At 35.8% G+C, this 21,908-nt stretch overlaps 2 protein-coding genes across 5 annotated transcripts in view; both read right to left on the bottom strand.

Annotated features, from left to right (window-relative positions):
- Positions 1–1,209, bottom strand: part of LOC127861905 (neurogenic locus notch homolog protein 1-like) — a 54,059-nt gene extending 52,850 nt beyond the window's left edge. For all 3 annotated transcript variants that reach the window (XM_052400626.1, XM_052400627.1, XM_052400628.1), the window contains exon 1: positions 1,075–1,209. The gene's annotated coding sequence lies outside the window, so the exon portion shown is untranslated. The remainder of the gene's footprint in view (positions 1–1,074) is intronic.
- Positions 95–16,165, bottom strand: LOC127861910 (arylsulfatase B-like). 2 transcript variants are annotated; one of them, XM_052400632.1, is made up of 9 exons: positions 16,073–16,165; positions 14,091–14,354; positions 13,457–13,643; positions 11,377–11,549; positions 10,679–10,790; positions 9,120–9,215; positions 8,051–8,300; positions 4,541–4,692; positions 95–2,641 (listed from the first exon to the last, which is right to left on the bottom strand). In XM_052400632.1, exons 1-9 carry the CDS (start codon positions 16,097–16,099, stop codon positions 2,361–2,363), a joined length of 1,542 nt encoding a protein of 513 aa, XP_052256592.1. In that variant the 5' UTR covers positions 16,100–16,165; the 3' UTR covers positions 95–2,360. The 2 variants fall into 2 exon arrangements, with proteins under 2 accessions (XP_052256592.1, XP_052256593.1); XM_052400633.1 differs by lacking the exon at positions 16,073–16,165 and adding an exon at positions 15,906–16,059.
- Positions 16,166–21,908: the final 5,743 nt, after the last annotated feature.

Below are 21,908 nucleotides of genomic sequence, written 5' to 3'. Positions count from 1 at the left end.
TAATGCAAACTGATATTTAACCTTGTGATGTGTCAAGACTGTCGTTCAATCGTTCAACATTTAAATGTATCGTAAGATTGAAACAAGTCTAGACTGAATACTAATGTAGTTATTTATTACTCAAAACTAGAGCAAATCTTTATGCAAACATTTTTTAATTCGTAAAAATATTACTTGCTGTGTGTTTATGCGATTCTCTTAAGTGTCTCTAGGGATTTGTTATTCCCTTATTCGATGCTATAGCAGTGGGGTCTACGACGATTGTTTCGCTCAAAAAAAATACTCTGGACGACTGGCGTCCCTTACTTTGTTATTATTGCCAGTTTCACAAGCAAAAAATAATTATTTATATATATTGCATTTTTACGGACACTTTTATACAGGTCTGAAAATTACGATGTTTAATATTGGATTTTTATGAGTGGACTTGCCAGTCTACGCAACTGACGTCAAAAAGTGTTGTTATGTTCCCTAACATAAACATATCACACATATTATGGCAAAGTACAAAAGATGGCCGGGTAACAGATAAATATTGCTCACTGTTATAACTTTTAGAAACTCGAGCTTTGTCACAGACGTGGCGAATACCCCCACATGCCGCATAGACACAGAATATTTTGCATCTTGTCTTCACATAAAACAGCGGAAACCATGCTGAATGTTTAAAACGCACTAAGTGACCCCGGGACCTAGTTTTTGACCCGGCATGACCCATATTCGAACTTGACCTAACCATCATCAGATACAACATCTGACCAAGTTTGGTGAAGAGCGAATGAAAACAACTTGAATTAGAGAGCGGACACTAAATACGAACCGACTGACAGACAGACCGACCGACAGACAAGCTCACTCCTATATACCCCCTAAACTTCGTTTGTGGTGGTATAATTACTTAATACGTATGTACATTGAGTCATTTGACGGTAAACACTTACTGAATAATTGCATATCGAATAAACAAACAAGTATTTTGAAATTAAAAGTGCATTACTGTTTAAATAATGACATAACATTATGTACTATGAAGTGTGTTCTAAAACGTCCTGTATTGTGTTATAAACTAAATACCTGTAAATCACAGCTGTCCTATTATTTCAATTAAGAGAAGATCCGGGAAATCATATTTCGATTAAATCTTACGCATGACTGATAACTTTCTAATGACACGGCAGTTTAAATGAACTAAGATATGTTATCAACACGAAACCAATCGAAAGCCACCATATTTGTTAATTTATCCTGCCACATGCCTTTAAGTCAGTCCGATAACCAGGTAACCTAATATCCTAAAAGATATTAGTCTAGATGACCACGTGACCTCGAATATCCGTCAGTTGCTGTCCGCGCATGCGCACGCCTGTACTATTTTCTATTTATAAAATATACTTGTTTTCAATTTAAAAAAATCAACATACGTGTAAAGTACTGTTTGTTTAAAAATTATTATTTTAACAGCATAATTTTGTCTTTGTGCATTGAATTAATAACGATTGACTCGATTTCTGTGTTGTTTAACAAGACGGAAGCTAGCCTAAGCGCTTTGCATGACGTGACGTCACAATGTTTTTGCTGCGGCGTGTTTTTTCCCATATTAAATATTTAAACACTACTGGAAAACTATATATTTTAGAAACATTTCAACAAATGATGTAAATGTGACAGGATAAATAGAATAATAGATTAGTGACGTGGATGGAGAATGGTTATCTGGCTCGTCGGAGGATCTTATCGGGTGAGCCGATAACTTCCTCCGACTTGCCAGATAACCATTCTCCATCCACGTCACCAACCTATTATTCTCTATATATTGTGCATAACTGGTTGCATTCAAAGACGATAATATTGAAGATACATCGAAACAAAACGTATACATTGATAATTTGCTGATGATGATAGCGTATAAATATGATATTGTCTGTTATTTTAATATAACATATCATAGTGGTTTCAATCAGGTTTTCAGAACCTTTTTCTTCAAACGTCTTTTCGTCCTGCAACACTTGCCAGAATTTATTTAAACTTAACATGAATTATCCTTGGCTAATCCCCTTTTAAACTGTGTTAAAATCAATCCGGTCCATAACATCTGTAATTCTATAGAGAATCACTCAGCAATTAAAACTTGGAAACTCGCCTTCTTTTCACAAGGTTCATGGGTTCAAATTTTAGCGTGCAATATCAAATAGCGGCACCTTGCAACGATTGTTGATTTCAAAACTAAGCAATCACCATTGATTAAATGGTAAATATGATCCCATACATTAAATAATTTTAAAACGCGTCTTGTCAGTACTCACAAGTTCAAACGTTTTGGTATTTGTCATAAACACATTTAAAATAACACTATAAGATCATTAGACCCATGGTCCCCAGAATCCCCCATGCTTGGCAGGGTCAGCCAAAGGGTCGTCGTCTGGGTATATGCAGGGAACCGCTGTGCTCTGGTAATACTGCAGACGATCGAGCATCTTCTTAACAATTACTGGTTCCTGGCCCGACATGTCGTTGTACTCGTTTGGATCCTTTGCGATGTTGAAGAGCCACAGGTTTTTTACGTCTGTTTGTGGGGGGTGTCCCTCTTTGATGGTTATTGCCACCTTGCTAAGTGTTGGCGGAGGAATCCAACTACTGTTTCCTGATTGATTAAAAATATTATTTTATATGATATATTTAATTAAACATCAACTGTATTTTAGTTGGTTCGACGTCACCGCAATAGACAGGTAAGGTTTCCTCGAGGTACTCGGGTTTACCCATACAGCAAAAAAACCTTCCTTAAACAGAGTTATAATGGGTTTATTTCAATATTGCATTATAAGATTAGGGACCGACATTTAAAAAAAATGATTATCTGTTAATGTAGTATTAATGACTATACGATTTGTTCTTGTTAGGTAGATTGTCGAATTATTGATGCTCGAAATATAGAAGTTACATTGCCCTAAATTTTACCTCTTTGTAAGATATTAAGATATTTGCAAATACCTTTATTTCAACTTTGACTTTAAATTGAGACCTTTACCTTATAGCCACACACCTTGAAATTAAATACATGGCAAAGCAAATTTAAGTATAAATAAGAAACATATTTTATCTATGCCAATTAGAATATTCTGGTGGTTACAAGGTAGAAACCCGTCTCTTTTGCGCTTTAAAACTTGCAAATAATCGCGTTTGTCGAAATGGAAGTATACGTCTAGAAATCCTACTTTCGGTTTTAAATGCGGAACCGTTTAAAAAATAATAAATTACTTGCTAACTAGGCTATAGACTAAATTTTATCTATGCCAATTAGAATATATCTGGTTGTTACAAGGTAGAAATCCGTCTTCTTTTTGCCTTAAAACGTAAAAATAATCGCGTTTGTCGAAATGTTTTATCGGTATAGAAATCCTACTTTCGGTTTTAAACTTAAAACAAATTAATAAATTACTTGCTAACTAGGCTATAGACTTAATGAGGATTTTGCACACTTTCAAATTGCATATATATGTATTGATTAACATGTATTGCATTTCAAGGTGTGTGGCTTTATACTCATTGACTTTCTGCATGCAACAGGACGTCTCATCCCGCTGATCACTTCTGACAAGTTATTTAAAAATTGAACCATGCGTTTTGAACTGATTTACTAAATTGGAATGAATGAACATTATATCGAAATGTAATCTTGACAGGAAACTAAGGGACCTGTCTCTTTTGTGCGATGCTTTGCCTCATCATGCCAATCACTTGTGCCGTGTGTGTATCAGGTCCTACTGGCCTCTTCACGAGGTCTTTGTAGCCCGACCTGGAATCCCTTGTGCCATGTTGTTTGAAGATTCATGTATTATGGACAAAGTAAAGCTATGAACACACTGTTAAGGACTTATTCCTGTAATTGGGTCTTTGACTTTGAATTTTGACCTTGACCTTTGAAATAATCAGTTTCATACAAAAGATACCATGACTTATTATGCCAAAAGTTATTTCAAAATCCATGTAGCTGGACAATCTTATGCATGGGACAAAATGCTTGAACTAAATTTCCATAAGAATCCTTAAACCTATATTATGACATTTATCTTAGACATTTATCTTAGCATTTTTACGCAACATTGATCATTATCAATTTCAAGACACCAACCTCAGTTTTCTGCATGTGTGCTGTTTGTGTAATTTTGTGCTGGGACAGATTGCACATTGTATTTATCAATCCTGGATCGCATGTGACGATTTGTTCACAAAATATGTAGTGATAATGATTAACAGTTTGACATATTAGTCCATAGCTGTCACCCTAAACCAGTGTTTACCAAGTCATTAAGGGTGGCACGATTTACCTATATAGCCAAATACACCTTAAAAATACCCAAATACTCATAACCCTAACCATATCTTAATGAAAATATGGACAAACATGCCATAATGTGTCAAAATTATGAGTATTTGGGTATTTTGAGCATATTTGGGTGTATTTGGGGGCGTATTTGGGTGTATTTGGGTAAATCGTACTGACCGTCATAAAGGCTTGATTTAAACCTTGATGTATTACCTGGATCGCCCGTAATGATTTTCCAGTCTCCCATGCGCAGTGCGGCCCGGATAGATGTATCGAAGGTCCCGTTAAACACTGGGCTCCCAGACGGAGGGGTCAGGGGGTCGATGTTGTGCAGGAGCTCCGTACGGGGGCTATTGTCTCCGTTGCTGCAAGTGGTAAACCAGAGACTCAATTGCTCCACCAATCGAATTTATTCTAGTCTATTAGTGGCCTTGTTACACAACGTTAGAGCACATCATAAATGACAATAGGTAAACATGGTTGTTTATACATGATTTTATTGCACTGAAATTTGATTTAATCAATAAAAATTGAAATACTTCAACTACTCTGGTCAAACTTAAAATTTATTTTGTGAAAGATTTGTACGGTGCACGCTGCTTGTTCTAATTTTTTTGTCAATGCCTTAATTTCTTACTTTTATTTTTAAATTAAGAAATCAAGAGGAAACAAATAATCTTTAATATGAGACAATAGTTGCAAAAATATTATTTAAAATAGAACATTAGCATTTTGAATTATTAAATAAGAAATAGATACAGTTGATAAAATCTTGCAAGGACTGGATACATGGGGTAAACATGGCAATAATTTAAAACTAGAGCTTTGTCACAGACGTGAGGTATACCCCCACATGCTGCATTGACACAGAATATTTTGAATGCTGCCTTCACAAAACAAAAGAAGCGAATGTATGGCGATTTTTAAGAATTATTATGCCATTATCATTTACGGCTATTTTTACTATTGAACTCTTGAATTCTTTCGCATGACACGCCGTCCAATGACTGTGAACAAAATAAATGTACAAAGTCATTTTATATCTCACAATTAATGACAAAGTTATGGCCCGAACAGGCTCATTTATGGCCATTTTTGACCTTTGAACTCAAAGTGTGACCTTGGAGAAATCAACGTACTTCTTTCGGATGACACACCGTCCAATGATTGTTGACAAATGTATCCAGTAATTTTAAAATCTCACAATGACTGACATAGTTGTGGCCCAGACAAGATCATTTATGGCCTTATTTGACATTTGAACTCAAAGTGTGACCTTGACCTTGGAGATATCGACGTAATTCTTTCGCATTACATAACGTCCAATGATTGTGAACAAATGTGCCGAGTAATTTTAAAATATCTCAATGAATACATAGTTATGGCCCGGACAAGATCATTTATTGCATTTGTTTACCTTTGAACTAAAAGTGTGACCTTGACGTTGCAGATATCGACGTAATTCTTTCACATGACACACCGTCCAATGATGGTGAACAAATGTGCCAAATGATTTTAAAATATCACAATATACAACATAGTTATGGCCTGGACAAGCTCATGTATGATCAGCTTTGACCTTTGGACTCAAAGTGTGACCTTGACCTTGGAGATATCGACGTAATTCTTTCTCATGACACACGGTCCAATGATGGTGAACAATGTGCCAAATGATTTTAAAGTCCCACAATAAATGACAAAGTTATGGCCCGGACAAGCTCATGACCTTTGAACTCCAAGTGTGACCTTGACCTTGGAGATATCGACGTACTTCTTTCACATGACACACGGTATATAATGGTGAACAAATGTACCAAGTCATTTAAAAATCTAACGATAAATGACATAGTTATGGTCCGGACAAACTTTCGGTTAAAAACGCACTAAGTGACCTAGTTTTTGTTCTGGCATGACCCATATTCAAACTTGACCTAGACATCATCCAGATACAACTTCTGACCAAGTTTGGTGAATATAGGATGGGACAGACCGACAGACAGAGAGACAAAGTTACTCCTATATAGCCCCCATTACCAATTGTAACGGGGGTATGAAAAGCGAATTCCCAAATAAACATCACACTTGGAAAAAAATGGACATTTTTTTTAGAACGGTGCTTAAAAACATTTAAGATTTTTCATCATTACAAATACAAAAAAGTCAATATGATGATTGTAAATAATGACAGAAGCAACAAGATGTGTTTGTGAAACACTATGTCCCCCAATATATTTGACCTTTTACTTTGAAGGATGACCTTGACCTTTCACAACTCAAAATGTGCAGCTCCATGAGATACACATGCATGCCAAGTATCAAGTTGCTATCTTCAATATTGCAAAAATTATGGCCAATGTTAAAGTTTGACGCAAACAAACAAACCAAAAAACCAACAAACAGACAGGGCAAAAACAATATGTCCCCCAGTAAAGACTGGAGGACATAAAAAGACATTAGGAGAAATGTAAGTATTTGCTTCAAGTATTTGTTGCACAATTCACAAAAGCTAAACAAAATTTAATGCAAAGTAATAAATACTACATAAGCCAAAAGTGTGTTTGTTTGTATGTCTTGCTTTTCAACAGTATTTCAGTAATATTTTGGTGGCCAGTTATTTTGGGTTAGCCAGTTAACAAGTACTCAGTGCTCAGATTTATGTCAGTTTATTACAACTGCTGTCCTTGAATTTGATATACGGGGTGAACAGCTGAAAAATAATTATATGATCAATTACATCAAAAGGAATCAAACCTGTGATTCTCTAATTTCTACCCCAGAGCTCTACAAAATGAGTTAGCCAAAATGTACTAAATGACAAAACACTATAGGGATAATACACGTTTTCGAGGGCATGATCATCTGCGGGCGCTCGAAAAATCCGTTCCTGCCCTCGTACGCAATGATCATCTGCGGGCACTCGAAAAATCCGTTCCTGCCCGAGTGCGCACGATTTCTAGAGCGCCCGCAGATGATCATGTCCGAGAAAATGTGTATTTTCGCTATTATTGCATAAACGAATCACACATACCAAAATAATTTTAAAAAACATTGAAAACAATATGTTTTGTTCATTCGGCATCGACAAAATAATTCGATTATTTCAATACAGTTCAAGGTTGTGTTTTACATATGCCTCACTCGGTCATCATCCGAAATGACGAGGCTTTACCTTCGGATAGGCAGTTTTCGATTTAAAATGTGTTTAAACAGTGGATTAATGCAAAGTTGAAATGCAGCCGCGCAAAGTAAGAAATGAGGAATTATTTTGGAATTTACTGCAGGAACGTTGAAGGTTAATAAACACTTACATTTACAGCATAGTCTTTTGAAAGTGTTGAGTAAATAACCTTAATTCCATTGACGTTGCCAATAAAATAAAGCTTTTGTCAAGATAGTGCAGATGGTATAACTTGAAAAGTGGATTGAAATAGTCATTATCCCTGCATACATGAGGAAACTGGTGCTTATTCAGTTCCCCATTTATGCTTGGAAAGCCGTCGAAGGCTGGAGAAGGGAAGTAACTGCGCGTGGACCAGATTATGGATTTGAAAAACACATAACAGGGCTTGAACGGCACGTGAATCGCATTGTTAATACACGATTTCTCCCGTTCAAGCCCTCCTTTTGTCAAGTTTCTGCACCCCGCCAGAGGGCATTCTAGATAGAGTTTATGCAATAATATCTGTATAATCACATTCACATTATACTATGCCTGGAACTAACTTAATTGCATTCCACTGGTCGAACCCATCTAATGGTTTGGTTCCGTTCAAATTCCCGCCGGCCAGTTTCACAAGCGTCGGGAACCAGTCAGTCACGTGCATGAGACCAGGTGACACAGATCCAATTATCTTATCACTGAGAAGCTTGCTGTGAATGAAGCCCACGCCGTGGGTCCCGCCCTCCCAGAGGGACCCCTTCCAGCCTCGCAGCGGGTAGTTGTTACCACCATACAGGATCTGACCTCCATTATCTGATTACATTAAAAAAGTATTAGATCTGACCTCTGATAAAACAGGTCTTGATGCATGTGCGTTCAGCGTCGTCACAGATAAGCCTGCACAGTCCGCATAGGCTTATCAGAGACGACACTTTCCCCCTATAATTCATTTATACTAAGAAGAGACCATCTTTAAATGAAAAATTCCATAACAGCGGAAAGTGGCGTCCCTGATTAGCCTTTGCGGACTGTGAAGGCTTATCCTGGACAACATTTTATTTGCAAAGAGTAATCCTTGTTTTCACAGAACGTGGCTCATACAGTGTAATGATTATAAACGAAGTAAAACTTCAGCTGTATCAGCAAAAGAGGTCCTTATGAAGGCATTGGTCCGTTACTTATGTTCTTAAACCTATACCCAAATAGCATGAGACCGAACAAAAGCACTAGACACAACACACAAATTTGCAACAAACAAACCAGAATTATGTATTGTACACTTCAGGTCATCAAATTCAAATAGTTAATGCAAAGCACTAGCTGTTTAAAAAAAAACAAATTCCCAACCTCACAGTTGGCTCTGTTGTATTCAAACAACATTACATTGTAAAAAAAATCTCATAGCAAAACCTTACCATTTCTGGTTTATTAAAAAAAAGTCCTCTGGAGAGATTTATTTCAATTTATTAACTATTATTGCTTTTAATAATGACCCTGTTTAGCTACATGTTTGTGATATAAAATTACTTTTATAGAAAGGCTGCACAAAACAGAAATTTTCATTTTGTCTATAAGTTTTCCATGACAAGTTTCATCCATCACTATTAATCTGTGATTACAGACATCACATACCAGTTGTGAAGATCATGACCGTGTTGTCCCAGAATCCTCTCTGCTGCATTGCCATGGTGATGTTCCCAACAGCTTCGTCCATGCATGAAACCATTCCTGGAACAGAAAATGGAGCGGTTGTACAATTTTAATGTCAATTCTCTAAATCTAGCATTTTATCATAGAAAATTGAAGAATCTATCAGTTATAGCTGTGCAGTTTCACTATTTTTTTAAGATATTTCTAGATAAATCAATTTATGTAAATCAAAAAATAGTATCCTGATATCAAGAAATGATAACATTTTCTAAAATGAAGAACAAAAGTCGAATTATTGATGACAGAAAATCATGTCTTGATTACAAAAAGCCTCTCCAAAAAAAGACGTACACAGGTTATGTCTAGAAATAAGAAATGCCCCTCACGATAAGTGCATTATTTTTGTAGGTTGCACTGATCTTTATGTTTCAAGCAATGTGTGTTCTGTTGAATTGTGCTCAATAAATCTTTATGTTATTGCGGACTTAACCAAATTTACAAAACTTGAACTGAAAGACTCGGTGTGAAAAACGGGAACAGGTGGCATTTTAAAATAATAAGCTTGAACAATAACTTAAATTCCACAAACTAAATGTATTCAAAACATAATTCAGGTATTTATCTTGATGCATTTAAATGCTATGTTTTTCTTTTTATCTTGTTACATTAAAATGATATGTTTTTCTTAAGTCTATAATTTTCAGAAATGTTAATCAGTTTCTGAACAATCTTTTTCAGACCGAAAAAAACTACATCTTTTTTATTAATAAATCACACTAACCAAGTCCATACAAAGTGATGTTAAAAAACATCTGGTTTTATAGAAAACAAGAGCTGTCACAATAGGATGACTTATTTCCCTATAAAAGCAGAAAGCTAAACGCGGACCCTAAGTTCAAGGTCAAGGTCACAGAGGTCAAAATTTGTGTGTGTATGGAAAGGCCTTGTCCATATACACATGCATGCCAAATATGAAATTGCTATCTGAAGCGACAAAGAAGTTATGAGCATTTTTCGAAACCTTAACGCAATGTGTGACGGACAGACGGATGGACAGACAGTCTGATCACTATTTGCCCTCCTTTTGGGGCATAAAAACAACTTCTGTCAACTTAACAAAACAGAACTGAATTGTGTTGTTAATAAAGACCATTGATAAGACAAAAAGTATATCAAAGATCATGGATTCATTAAATCTAGCATATTTGTTAGATCTTAAATTTATGGATTTTTTTAGAGGTCTGATATGGGACTTTGTATATACACTTTTGATGAATACTTGATTCAATGTTTTCACGGAACATCGAAAATCCACTAAAATTAGTGTCTGCAAAATAATATTGGTATCAAAGTGCAACTATTTACCTTAATTGTATATGAGTTATACTTACATCAAATTAAATGTTATTGGATCAATATTTACTTCAATGTTACTGAACTACTACAAACTTAATAACGGATTTTATTTTTTAAATATTTCAAATTTCACTAATGGTGGTGTGTGAAATATGTCCCCTGCTTCATCCCATAGCCCACAATACCTGCATATGTTCTACGGTCCCTGTCATTGATAAACCAATATGGCTCCTCATAACTTTCTGGGACTTGCAGTGGGGAATGCACGGCTTGGAATGGCACATAGAGAAAGAGGGGCTGTAACAAAATTTGAAAACTGACAATAATGCATGTGTGTAAAGTGTCATCCCAGATTATCTTGTGCACAGGCTAATAAGGGAAGACATTTTTTGCTTTTATGGAACATAATGACAAAAAACATATTTAGTGTATTGATAACGAGTTCAGTTCATGATAAATATTGCGTTAGTTAGTATTGGTGCTCCCTGATTTTAATTCTACAACGTGTACTTAATCACAGAATTGTGTGTTTTTCTGTTGTTTACATTGAAATTCAGCAACGTATTATATTAGATTAAAATATTACTTCACTGAGCTTGTATCATGCTATATGGATTTCTGAAGAACCCATTAAGCAAATGATGTACCTGAGCCACGTTTTGGAAAAACTGGACTTTATGCATGTGTGTAAAGTGTTATCTCAGTTAAGCCCCCGTAGTCTGCACTCGCTAATCAAGGACGACAATATCACCTTTTATGGAATTTGTTATCCTGTAGGCAGAGATTGTTGTCCTTGATTAGCCTGTGCAGTCAGCACAGGTTAATATTGGATGACACTTTTCACACATGCATTTAGCCTAGTTAACCCAGGAAGCGGCTGTACCTTATCATCTTCGTGCTTGTTGATGATATCAATGACTCGGTTGGCAAACAGATGTGTGGAGTAAGACCCCTTGTACTGGTCAGCAGGCTCGGTGTTGTTCCTCAGATCTGTGCCACACATTTCCCCGTAACAGGTGTAGTGTGTGTAGTAATCCTCACCGCCGGTTAGATAACCTTGGAATGGATAAGAAAACAGATAATAAAAGACACATCTTCTGCAAGACTTTTGTGTGAAGATAACTAATGCACTGGTAAACATGAGGGCCCGAAAGGTCCAAAGCTCTCACCTGAGATAAGAAGGAACTGACATGTTCGGGCAGCCCAAAATATCATTAAAACAAATGTTATGACTAAGTTTCATGGTGATTAAACTATAAGTGTGACTTTTAGAGTGTTAACAAGGAATAACAAGGGCTGTTTGTAAAACATGCATGCCCCCCTATATGGGCTATACCGGTAAGTTGTAGTAGCAGCCATTGTGTGAATACGTTTTTTGTCACTGTGAACGGTGGTGGTGGTGGTGGTGGTGGTGGTGGTGGTGGTGGTGGTGGTGGTGGTGGTGGTGGTGGTGGTGGCGGCGGCGGCGGCGGCGGCGGCGGGGGCGGCGGTGGTGGTGGTGGTGGTGGTGGTGGTGGTGGTGGTGGTGGTGGTAGAAGTAGCAGTAGCATTACAATACCAATACTTAACAATGATCAAATGGGAAAAGGTAACCTAGCACTGGCAGTAAATATGGGGCTCATTTACAGTTCAGATTTGGAATCTCTGCTGTAACATGAGATTTTAAATGAATTAAAGGGAGGCAAATGCTGTAATAAAAAGGACATGCATAAACGGTAGTTGTTTCCCTTGTTTGAACCATGCTAAATCCTTAAAATGCCTATTTCCAGTAACTGTGACCTTGACCTGTGACCTTGACCTTTGACCTAGAGACCTCAAAATCAACAGGGGTCATCTGCAAGTCATGATCAATGTATCTATGAAGTTTCATGATCCTAGCCCCAAGCTTTCTTGAGTTATCATCTGGAAACCACCTGGTGGACGGACCGACCGACCGACCAACATGAGCAAAGCAATATACCCCCTCTTCTTCGAAGGGGGGCATAAATATAGCCATATAAAGAAAAATGTCCTGCCGAACATGCTTTTCAGCAGACCAGAACCATATTCACAACAAATGTTCTGTCCAAGTTCAATAAAGACTGGACTATAAATGTGACTTTAATTTGGTTAACAAGGTTTCCCTATACCTACAAAATGAAAAATGCCCCAGCCCCTAGCAGCCAAGAAGATAGACAATAAATTTGGCCCCTAGTGTTAACATGGTTTTACTATAGCCATATAACCATGTTTTTAAACCAACTGGAACCATTAGTGAACTCATCCAAGATATCATTAAGACAAATGTTCTTACCATGTTTCATGAAGATTGGACAATATGTATCAGCTCTAGTGTTAAAAAAGGTATTTCTATAGCCATATTAGGAAAAATGCCCTGCCCCCTGGCGGCCATGTTTTCAAACCAACCGGAACCATGTTCATACTCGTACAAGATATAAATGAGACAAATCTTCTGACCAAGTTTCATGAAGATCTGACATTAAATGTGGCCTTTAGTGTTAACAAGGCAAAGGTTGGTACCAAACGATGCACAACAGTCAAAGGGCGATCACAAAATATGGTGAGCTAACAAGAAAGCATTTACTTTGGCTGCACATAGATAGAGACATTTAGTCAAACAATTCATATTTCCTTTTTCATTCCCTTGTTCATTTTTTAATAATGATGTACAAATGGTATTGATAGGAAAACCTATAAATATTCAATGCAAAATAAAATATTTGCTTGATACATACCAAGACAAGCCTTAAGAGGATTTGAACTCACAACTACAAAAGTTGATTATCTCAGTGACCTTATAACAATTCAGAGCTGAAACCAATAGTTTGCATTCATTAAGATGTACTTCATGTACATATAAATCTTTTTCACTACATCTGCTCATTATCCCACTCCGGTAAAAGTTTTCGAGTCTTAAGAAATTTCTGATATTGTTACAGGGCCTTAATTGTGATGCCACCTACCAAAGTAGCTGTCAAATCCACGACTGGTTGGCAAGTAATCTTTGGTGTAGAAGCCGATGTGCCACTTTCCAACAGCATGAGTAGTGTACCCAGCCTCTCGGAGTTTATCAGCAATTGTTGGGCTATCAAGGGGAAGGCCATTGCGCTGGGGAGGCCATATTATTCCATGCTGAAGTCCCGTATGAATCTGAGGATATTAGACATCACACTGAAATTTATGTAAAGTTTGAAATAATATTTATTTAATTTTAGTTTTGGTGCTTTTTCGTCCAATGTTTAATGTTGATGCTTCAAGACTTTGAACATGTATCACAATTGTTTGAATATTTCTAATTTTTATCAGACTTTGGTCCCTTACTATGCTGTAGACTTTTTAATTAAATTTCTAAGATAACTTTAAAGAAAGCGTGAAAGATGTAACAATTTCCTACATTCATATGAAACACACAAATCTCCTATCTAAATAAGTCCCATGTACATGACACAATAAAATAACACTTACTCTTGGTATACTTATTGGAATGTTTATATGAAGGATAAATTTATTGATCCACAGGTATCAATGTAAAAATCTTATTTGGCACCTTATATTTGTTTATCATTGGTCTGCCCAAGAGTCAATGTTAAAACCAACCTGGTACCTCCCAGATAGAAGCTGACTCCTGGTTGGTGTGCATATTGGCTGCACATAGTAGTTCTCCAGTCTGACTCCGCCATGAGCCAAGTAATCCAAGTTTGGGGTTCGAATCTCTGAACCATGGTAACCAATGTCATGGAAACCGTAGTCATCAGCAACAACTAAAAGAATGTGCGGTTGCTTGGCTTCACAGGTGGAGATAATGAGCACAATTAAAGCACTCAATGTAACCAAATTCGTCAACAGCATCCTTGACTGGCCCTATCAGTCAAAAAAAAAATATAATAAAATACGTAGTTCGTTTAAATTGCTAAATTATTAAACCATGATGTATACACATGCATGTTTAATATTGGATAAAGATATCTGACAAAGCCATTACTTCATATCTCACTTCTACTTACATGTACCTAGAGTTCAAATGCATTACACTTTTTATAAGTATTGAAAGTTTCAAATGGATACCTTATATATATCTTTTTTTGAAAATGTAATATGTAATATGCTAAAAAACACTGAACCAAAAATTTGAGCGCAAGCAGACCCTGTCATCGATATTAACCAGTCAGGCTAAAAAAGGTTGATTGTTCAGCATTATCATAAATGTTTTGTCTATAAAAAAATCACCCTTTCCAATGCTTATGGGTATTAACAACAAAGTAAAATTTATTAAAGTTTAGACTCAAACTAAGTATTTATAATTTACACGCTATCAAGCTATTCATGGCTTAACCCATAGTGTCAGATTTGTAACTACAAATGTATTACAAATCTGAGACTATGGGTTAAGCCATGAAAAGCTTGATAGCTTGGAAATTATAAATAGTGACAGGGGTTTTATGAGGCTTTGGGGAAATGAGCCTTCAAATATGGGGAAACACAAATGAAAAACTAAATAATAGTAAATTAATGATAACAACAACTTAAGATTTGTTTTTAAAGTCCTGTGTGAATATACATTTTTAGGTTATAACAACCACACAATGTTAAATTGTAAAACGTGTTCTTTCCCTGCACACAGATAGAGAAATAAATTTAAAAAAACAAGTGTCAATTAACTGAAAAAATGTCTTCCAGTTAATCAAGATGATTTTTTTTATAGAATATGGAATTGCACATCAATTATTGTGTACATTTTTTCTGTAAACTAGGAGTGGTCGAACTGGGCCTGACTTGTTTTGCAACTGAAAATCTATATAGGCTAGGTACTTAACCAGGTTGTTCTTCTTAAATGCTATCAGCTTTTACGAGAACATACGCACAGCTCAGAGTTCTTCCTGGTAAAGCCTTTTTTCATTTAAAACAATTTTGTCTTATGCATGTCTATCAACCTTTTACATTATAAAAAACACAATATCTGTAACCATCATTTATAATATTAGCAGCATTAATTATTTTCTGATATAAATAAATACAATCATAAATATATCACTAATGTGCAAATTAACACAACTTACATGATATGGTGTGCTCAGATAATATTGATATTAATCCAAAGTTTCAAACACATCAAAAGTTCATTTAAATAAGTATAGTTTTTGCAATGGAAAAAACAGAGTATTCTGATGCGAAAAATACGCTTTCGATTAAATCTGAAATCCTCTGCGAGATAGATCTTGTGTCTTATCAACCAATCTTAATGCACTGACTATCTCCAGAACCTCCGTAAGATAGATTAAATCATCAATGAAAACTTTGGCTTGAACCCGATTTTATAGACATACATGAGACCATTTTTTTACATGGATTTTGGTTTTGTTAAGAACTCTGCGAACGTACTCATAAAAGCTCAGCGCATTCAAGAAGAACTACCTTGAGGGTCAAGAGCTGGGAGTTGATTATTGCAACTACTTGACCACGCACGCTTCAGTAGTGCTAAATGCAACACATGGAATAATATACAATATAAACTGCTGTGTTTTAAGTTCAAAAGTTTATATAATAGGGTCCAAAAACGTTCCGAGAATGGTATCGCTTACAGTCGTTTTGGCTGCTTGAATTGTCATATGACAGATTTGTTTATCACACTTTAAATGGCAACATTAGAAATAAGGGAGGTAAACCATTTTACATGAACGGTTACAATAAACTAAGTGCATAAGTGAACACAACGTCGACAACTTCCGATTATATTCTAGACCAAATTATTTTCACATAAATGATGTTCACAAGTTTATAACACGAATAATGACGAATCTGTATTCACCGTTTACATTAAAATTACATGCAAAACAAATTATGAATAAAGTTGCAGTATTCTGATTACCAGCTATATAAATCTTCTGTAGCAGTAAACATTTATCAACTCATATGTACTCATTATGCTCTGAGGAACAACTAGATGTAATATGGGTAGACCAAAATATTTAGTTGAACAGCGACGCCGTATTCACACAATTTTTAAAATAAACATGTTTATTTAATTTAGATCAGAGACATTGAGCTTGATTGTATATGCCCCTATTCAGATTCATAATCCCATATGCAACAGTTCTTCCAGCAATTTATCTTTACATAAGCCTACCGGAATACATTTTCTGAATATCAAAACGAAATACGTTGCAAATAAGTTTATAATTATATATCATTGGTGTTTCAAATTAAACTGGGGAGGTGCTGGCAAAGGAAAGCTTTATCATACTTTTTTAATATTTATTACAAAAAGAGATATTGTAGCACGTTTGATTGCATGTTTATTAATATCATCAAAATCAAATATGATGTTTTTCTTAACCATCGTATACATCACCATTGTTTTCAGCTAGGTGATGTAACATGATCAGTTATTTCCACGGCAAAATATAAATTTGAGTCAATAGACCGATCATCGTCATCTGCCATGTATCTAGACATATGTCTAACGAATTCATCGTAATCCACAATTGCTTCGAAATACTAAGATATGGGGTCGTCTGAGCGCTGATTTGGCGTCAGGATTACTAACTCAAGAAATAGCGCCCGCAAACTTGTGAACCGGCACATTTCAACAGAGTTAGACATCCATTGACATAGCTCGATCTAGGTTTGATATTCGGATGGAAAATGTACGTTAAACATGTCACATCGGGAGCTTTATTGCAGAGAGATCTAAAAGAATTAAAATACTCATGAGCACATTGTACAATATATAGTCTGAGTTCCCTCCCCTTTCACTACGTTACGGGCAGGGTACCAGACAATGTACAATATTGCATTTCGTATATGTTTTGCTTTAAGAATATTAAAATCTCTATAACGCTCAAAATCAAAGGACATTTCGTCAAATAAAGTTAACACCTTAACAATCAGTGTTCCTTATAGCAAGAGCTAAAAATTCAACACTAGATGTGGTATGATTACATAGATGTTTGTAGATAAATAATGCTCGTTTTTATTTATTTGTGGCCACAATTAATTCCCGCGAATATATCTATTCATACGACACACGAACACCATTTTAGTGTTCATGTGTCGTATTAATAGATATGCAAAACAATAATAAAAACGAGCATTTTGTATATACAAACATTTATTTTACCGGACCACATCTGACGTTGAAATTTCGGCAATTGCCATAAGGAACACTGATTTTTAATTGGTTAAGTTTATTTTACGAACAATTGTGCGAAATTTCGTTGATTTTGAATAGTAATGTTACTTTAAGATATCCAAAAGAAAGGTATAACTAGCCCCAAAGATTGGTAACTATTTTTTAACAAATCTACACTAGAATAATTTAAAATGCATTTGTATGAAATTCATTAAAGAGAGTGTTGATTAAATATTATTCAATAACAAAATTTTCAAACGAACATTTATCAATTGCCTTTAAATCATGGTATATTCGTCATTAAATATTACATTTAACCAAACGATAGTATAATGGTCCTTTTTGTTGTTACATATATTTAAGCTTTATTTGTATATCACTCTCAACAAGATATCCAAAGAACACGTTGAGAAACTCAATGACTTCCACACATGCGGTCCCTTAAATGGACATTTTGTTTTAAACTAGGACTCGCTTTTGACCAACGTGATTGTGTTTACGACCTCTGAAAAAAATTGTATCCATCGCGGTAAACTGATGGCCATTGACAGGATTTGAGCGTGAACAATATTAAAACGCCGAAGCTAAAAAAATATGAAGCTAATTGACAGTGTTGTATTGCTGTTTACCAACAGCTGTACTGCTTACCAAATCAATTCAACGACAATAATACATAATACTATATCTTTAATTATTTCTATCTTACGACCTCTTTTAACTTCTCTGTAAAATGACCGTATCTTGAGTATAAAAAGCCAATACTAGTTGAATACCGACTCTCTGAATTAAGGGAAGACATACTGAATATTGTTTAATGCAAATTAAAAACAAGGGCTGTTTGTAAAACATGCATGCCCCCCATATGGGCTGTCAGTTGTAGTGGCAGCCATTGTGTGAATACGTTTTTTGTCACTGTGACCTTGACCGTTTACCTAGTGACTTGAAAATCAACAGGGGTCATCTGCCAGTCATGATCAATGTACCTATGACGTTTCATGATCATACGCCTACTTATTCTTGAGTTATCATCAGGAAACCATTTTACTGTTTCGAGTCACTGTGATTTTGACCTTTTACCTAGTGACCTGAAAATTAATAGGGGTCATCTGCCAGTCATGATCAATGTACCTATGAAGTTTCATGATCCTAGGTCTAAGCATTCTTGAGTTATCATCCGGAAACCATTGTACAATTTCGAGTCACTGTGACATTGACCTTTGACCTAGTGACCTGAAAATCAATAGGGGTCATCTGCCAGTGATGATCAATGTTTCTATGAAGTTTCATGATCCTAGGCGTAAGCATTCTTGAGTTATCATCCGAAAACCATTTTACTGTTTCGAGTCACTGTGATTATGACCTTTGACCTAGTGACCTGAAAATCAGTATGGGTCATCTTCCAATCATGATCAATGTACCTATAAAGTTTCATGATCCTAGGCGTAAGCATTCTTGAGTTATCATCCTAAAACCATTTTACTATTTCGAGTCACTGTGACCTTGACCTTTGACCTGGTGACCTGAAAATCGATAGGGTTCATCTGCCAGTCATGATCAATGTACCTGTGAAGTTTCATGATCCTAGGCCAAAAGCATTATTGAGTTATCATCCGGAAACCATTTTACTATTGTGACCTTGACCTTTGACCTAGTGACCTGAAAATCAATAGGGGTCATCTGCCAGTCATGATCAATGTACCTATGAAGTTTAATGATCCCAGGCCTAAGCGTTCTTAAGTTGTCATCCGGAAACCATCTGGTGGACGGACCGACCGACCGACGGACCGACCGAACGCCCTCTTCTTCGAAGGGGGGCATAATAACTTAGTGTACTTGAAGGATTGCAATTCATATACATGTACATAAATACATTAATATAAAATACATATACATACACACATTCTATAATTAAATTGAATTGTGTTATATTTTACATATTGTATGTAATGATAATTTTGTTATATTTTTATTATGAAATCAATAGTTTGATGGGAACGCACTATAAATAAATTTAACAAATCTGTTTCACGAACGGCTGACGAATGAGCTCATTTCAATTAAATCTATAAGTACATTTACCATAAGGGACCTTCATCGCAAAGCCTTATTTACAATCCATTTATATCTTTGTAACTATTCATATAATTTTCGAACCTCCGAAAAATGTCACGGAGACAAATTACTATTATTAGAACAATAATTGCTATAGTATTACGTATTATTTTGGATAACTATTTACATAATAATTTACATAAAACAGGTATAAACGTGCCATTGACGTAACGTACAATTTAAAACTAAACATAATTATGAACAATTGTATCCATTGTATGTAAATATCACAATGTTGTATTCATGCCCGTATTAAAAATATGTTCCATACCTAGAATTTACAAATCCCTTTAAAAAAAAAGCAATATCAATACTCCGATTCATACCGGTACTAACTGAAAATACATTTAAAATTAGAACCCCGCATTTGCAGTCAAAATCCCTTTTTAATTATTGTGCATACATTTTCCTTCATTGATTCATTTTTCGATTTGAATTGAAAGACCAGGAAAACTACACATTCCTCCAATTTTATAACCTCACCACCCCCCTGATCAGAACTCAGAAAGATGCAACATGCTACTTGCGCAAGACAAATTATGAAGTAGTGGTATACGGAGGGGCACCATCCATTGTAAGGGATACAGCAATTATCAGCTTGTTCACACAACTGAAGCAATTGTTCAATGTATGATTATCAAAATGTTTCGCTTTCCACATTTTGTAATTTTAAAAGTCTGCATAAATTGTAGTCGTATGGCTTGACCCTAGACTTGAACGATTGGTTTCTTTGAAGATGAGGCCACGTCTGTTTTCATGTTCTCTTCTATTAAGTGATTTTTTTTCAGCCTACATACTTCTTGTTGACTATAGTAGCAAAAGAAACAAAATTTCCTTTGCTGTGACTCTATTCAAATTATTTCCTACTAATATGAGCTGGACGATTGGGTGGCTGTACAGTGCTCTACCTTATCGCCTAATGGCAATTCCTGTTCATGTATTGAAGTTGTATTTAATTTGTACAGTCAATCTTGTGGATGCGACCACTTGAATTAAGCTACCTTTTTCTTATGCGACCAATTTGAATTCCCCCGAGCGTTTTCAGATTCTCGCACCTTCATTTGATTATGAATTTTGGATAACAGTTAGGAAGGGGGTTTATTCCGCCTGTCTGAAAACATGAAGGGGGTTTGTTCCGCTACGGAAGGGTGTTTCTTCCGTGTATGCAAAATGTGAAAGAGGGTTTCTTCCGCTATGCCGTTTTTAGGGAAGGGTGTTTCTATCTATATCTATATTTTGATATTGTATTAAGCGACTCTTGTCTTACGCGACCAGCGACCGCTGATTTCCGAGTATTGTGATGGATTTGGCGACAACGCGGTGGCACAATTTTTAAATCTGTTGATCGTTTTGGGACAAACTTGAGTGCCAAATTTTCGTCAGTTTGACTTAATCAAAGGAAAGCCGCTTCCTATCAAGAAGCCATAAAACGACACTTTCTTGCCGATAAAATTTGGTTCCTTTCTTTAAAACAACATGCTAAACCAATCCCGTAATAGCATGTGCATAGCTCTGCCTTTCGAGTGATTTACTGAAAACAAATGTCGAGTTAAGATTAAAGTTCATTACCCGATGCGCTGATATTGAACACGTGGTTCACGCATGTTCAGTACCAATTATTTGCAATCGTAATTACCAGGGTGTAGGATCACGTGACGTTGTGGAGGATCACGTGACGTTGTGGGGTTCCCAATTAAACGTTAATGGTTGTAAACACACCGGTTAAACCATTTTTATGTCCTCCAGTCTAAACTGGGGGACATATTGTTTTTGCCCTGTCTGTGTGCTGGTTTGTTGGTGTGTTTGTTGGTTTGCGTCAAACTTTAACATTTGCCATAACTTTTGCAATATTGAGGATCAAAGGTCAAAAATATGGGGGGACATAGTGTTTCACAAACACATCTTGTTCTTAAGAATTTCAAAAGGAGCATAAACGCCAGATTTTTATGCTGCTTATGGAAATGTGAATAACATCGGCATTACTTTATTTAACAAGCATGTGTTCTTGTTCGAAAATTCTATTTTTACTGCATTCATGTATACGGTTTTGCTTAACGCAACGTGAAATTTTGCCACCGATTCCAGACGTATTCAAGAATATATTCTTATATATTAAGATATAGGCACAAACTGCAAGAAAAACTTCTTTTATGCACTAAAGATGTTTGCAAATG

Source organism: Dreissena polymorpha, chromosome 16 (genome assembly GCF_020536995.1).
Source record: "Dreissena polymorpha isolate Duluth1 chromosome 16, UMN_Dpol_1.0, whole genome shotgun sequence".
NCBI lineage: Eukaryota > Metazoa > Mollusca > Bivalvia > Myida > Dreissenidae > Dreissena > Dreissena polymorpha.
Note: the sequence above shows the minus strand (reverse complement) of the source record. Positions and strands in the feature narration are given on the sequence as shown.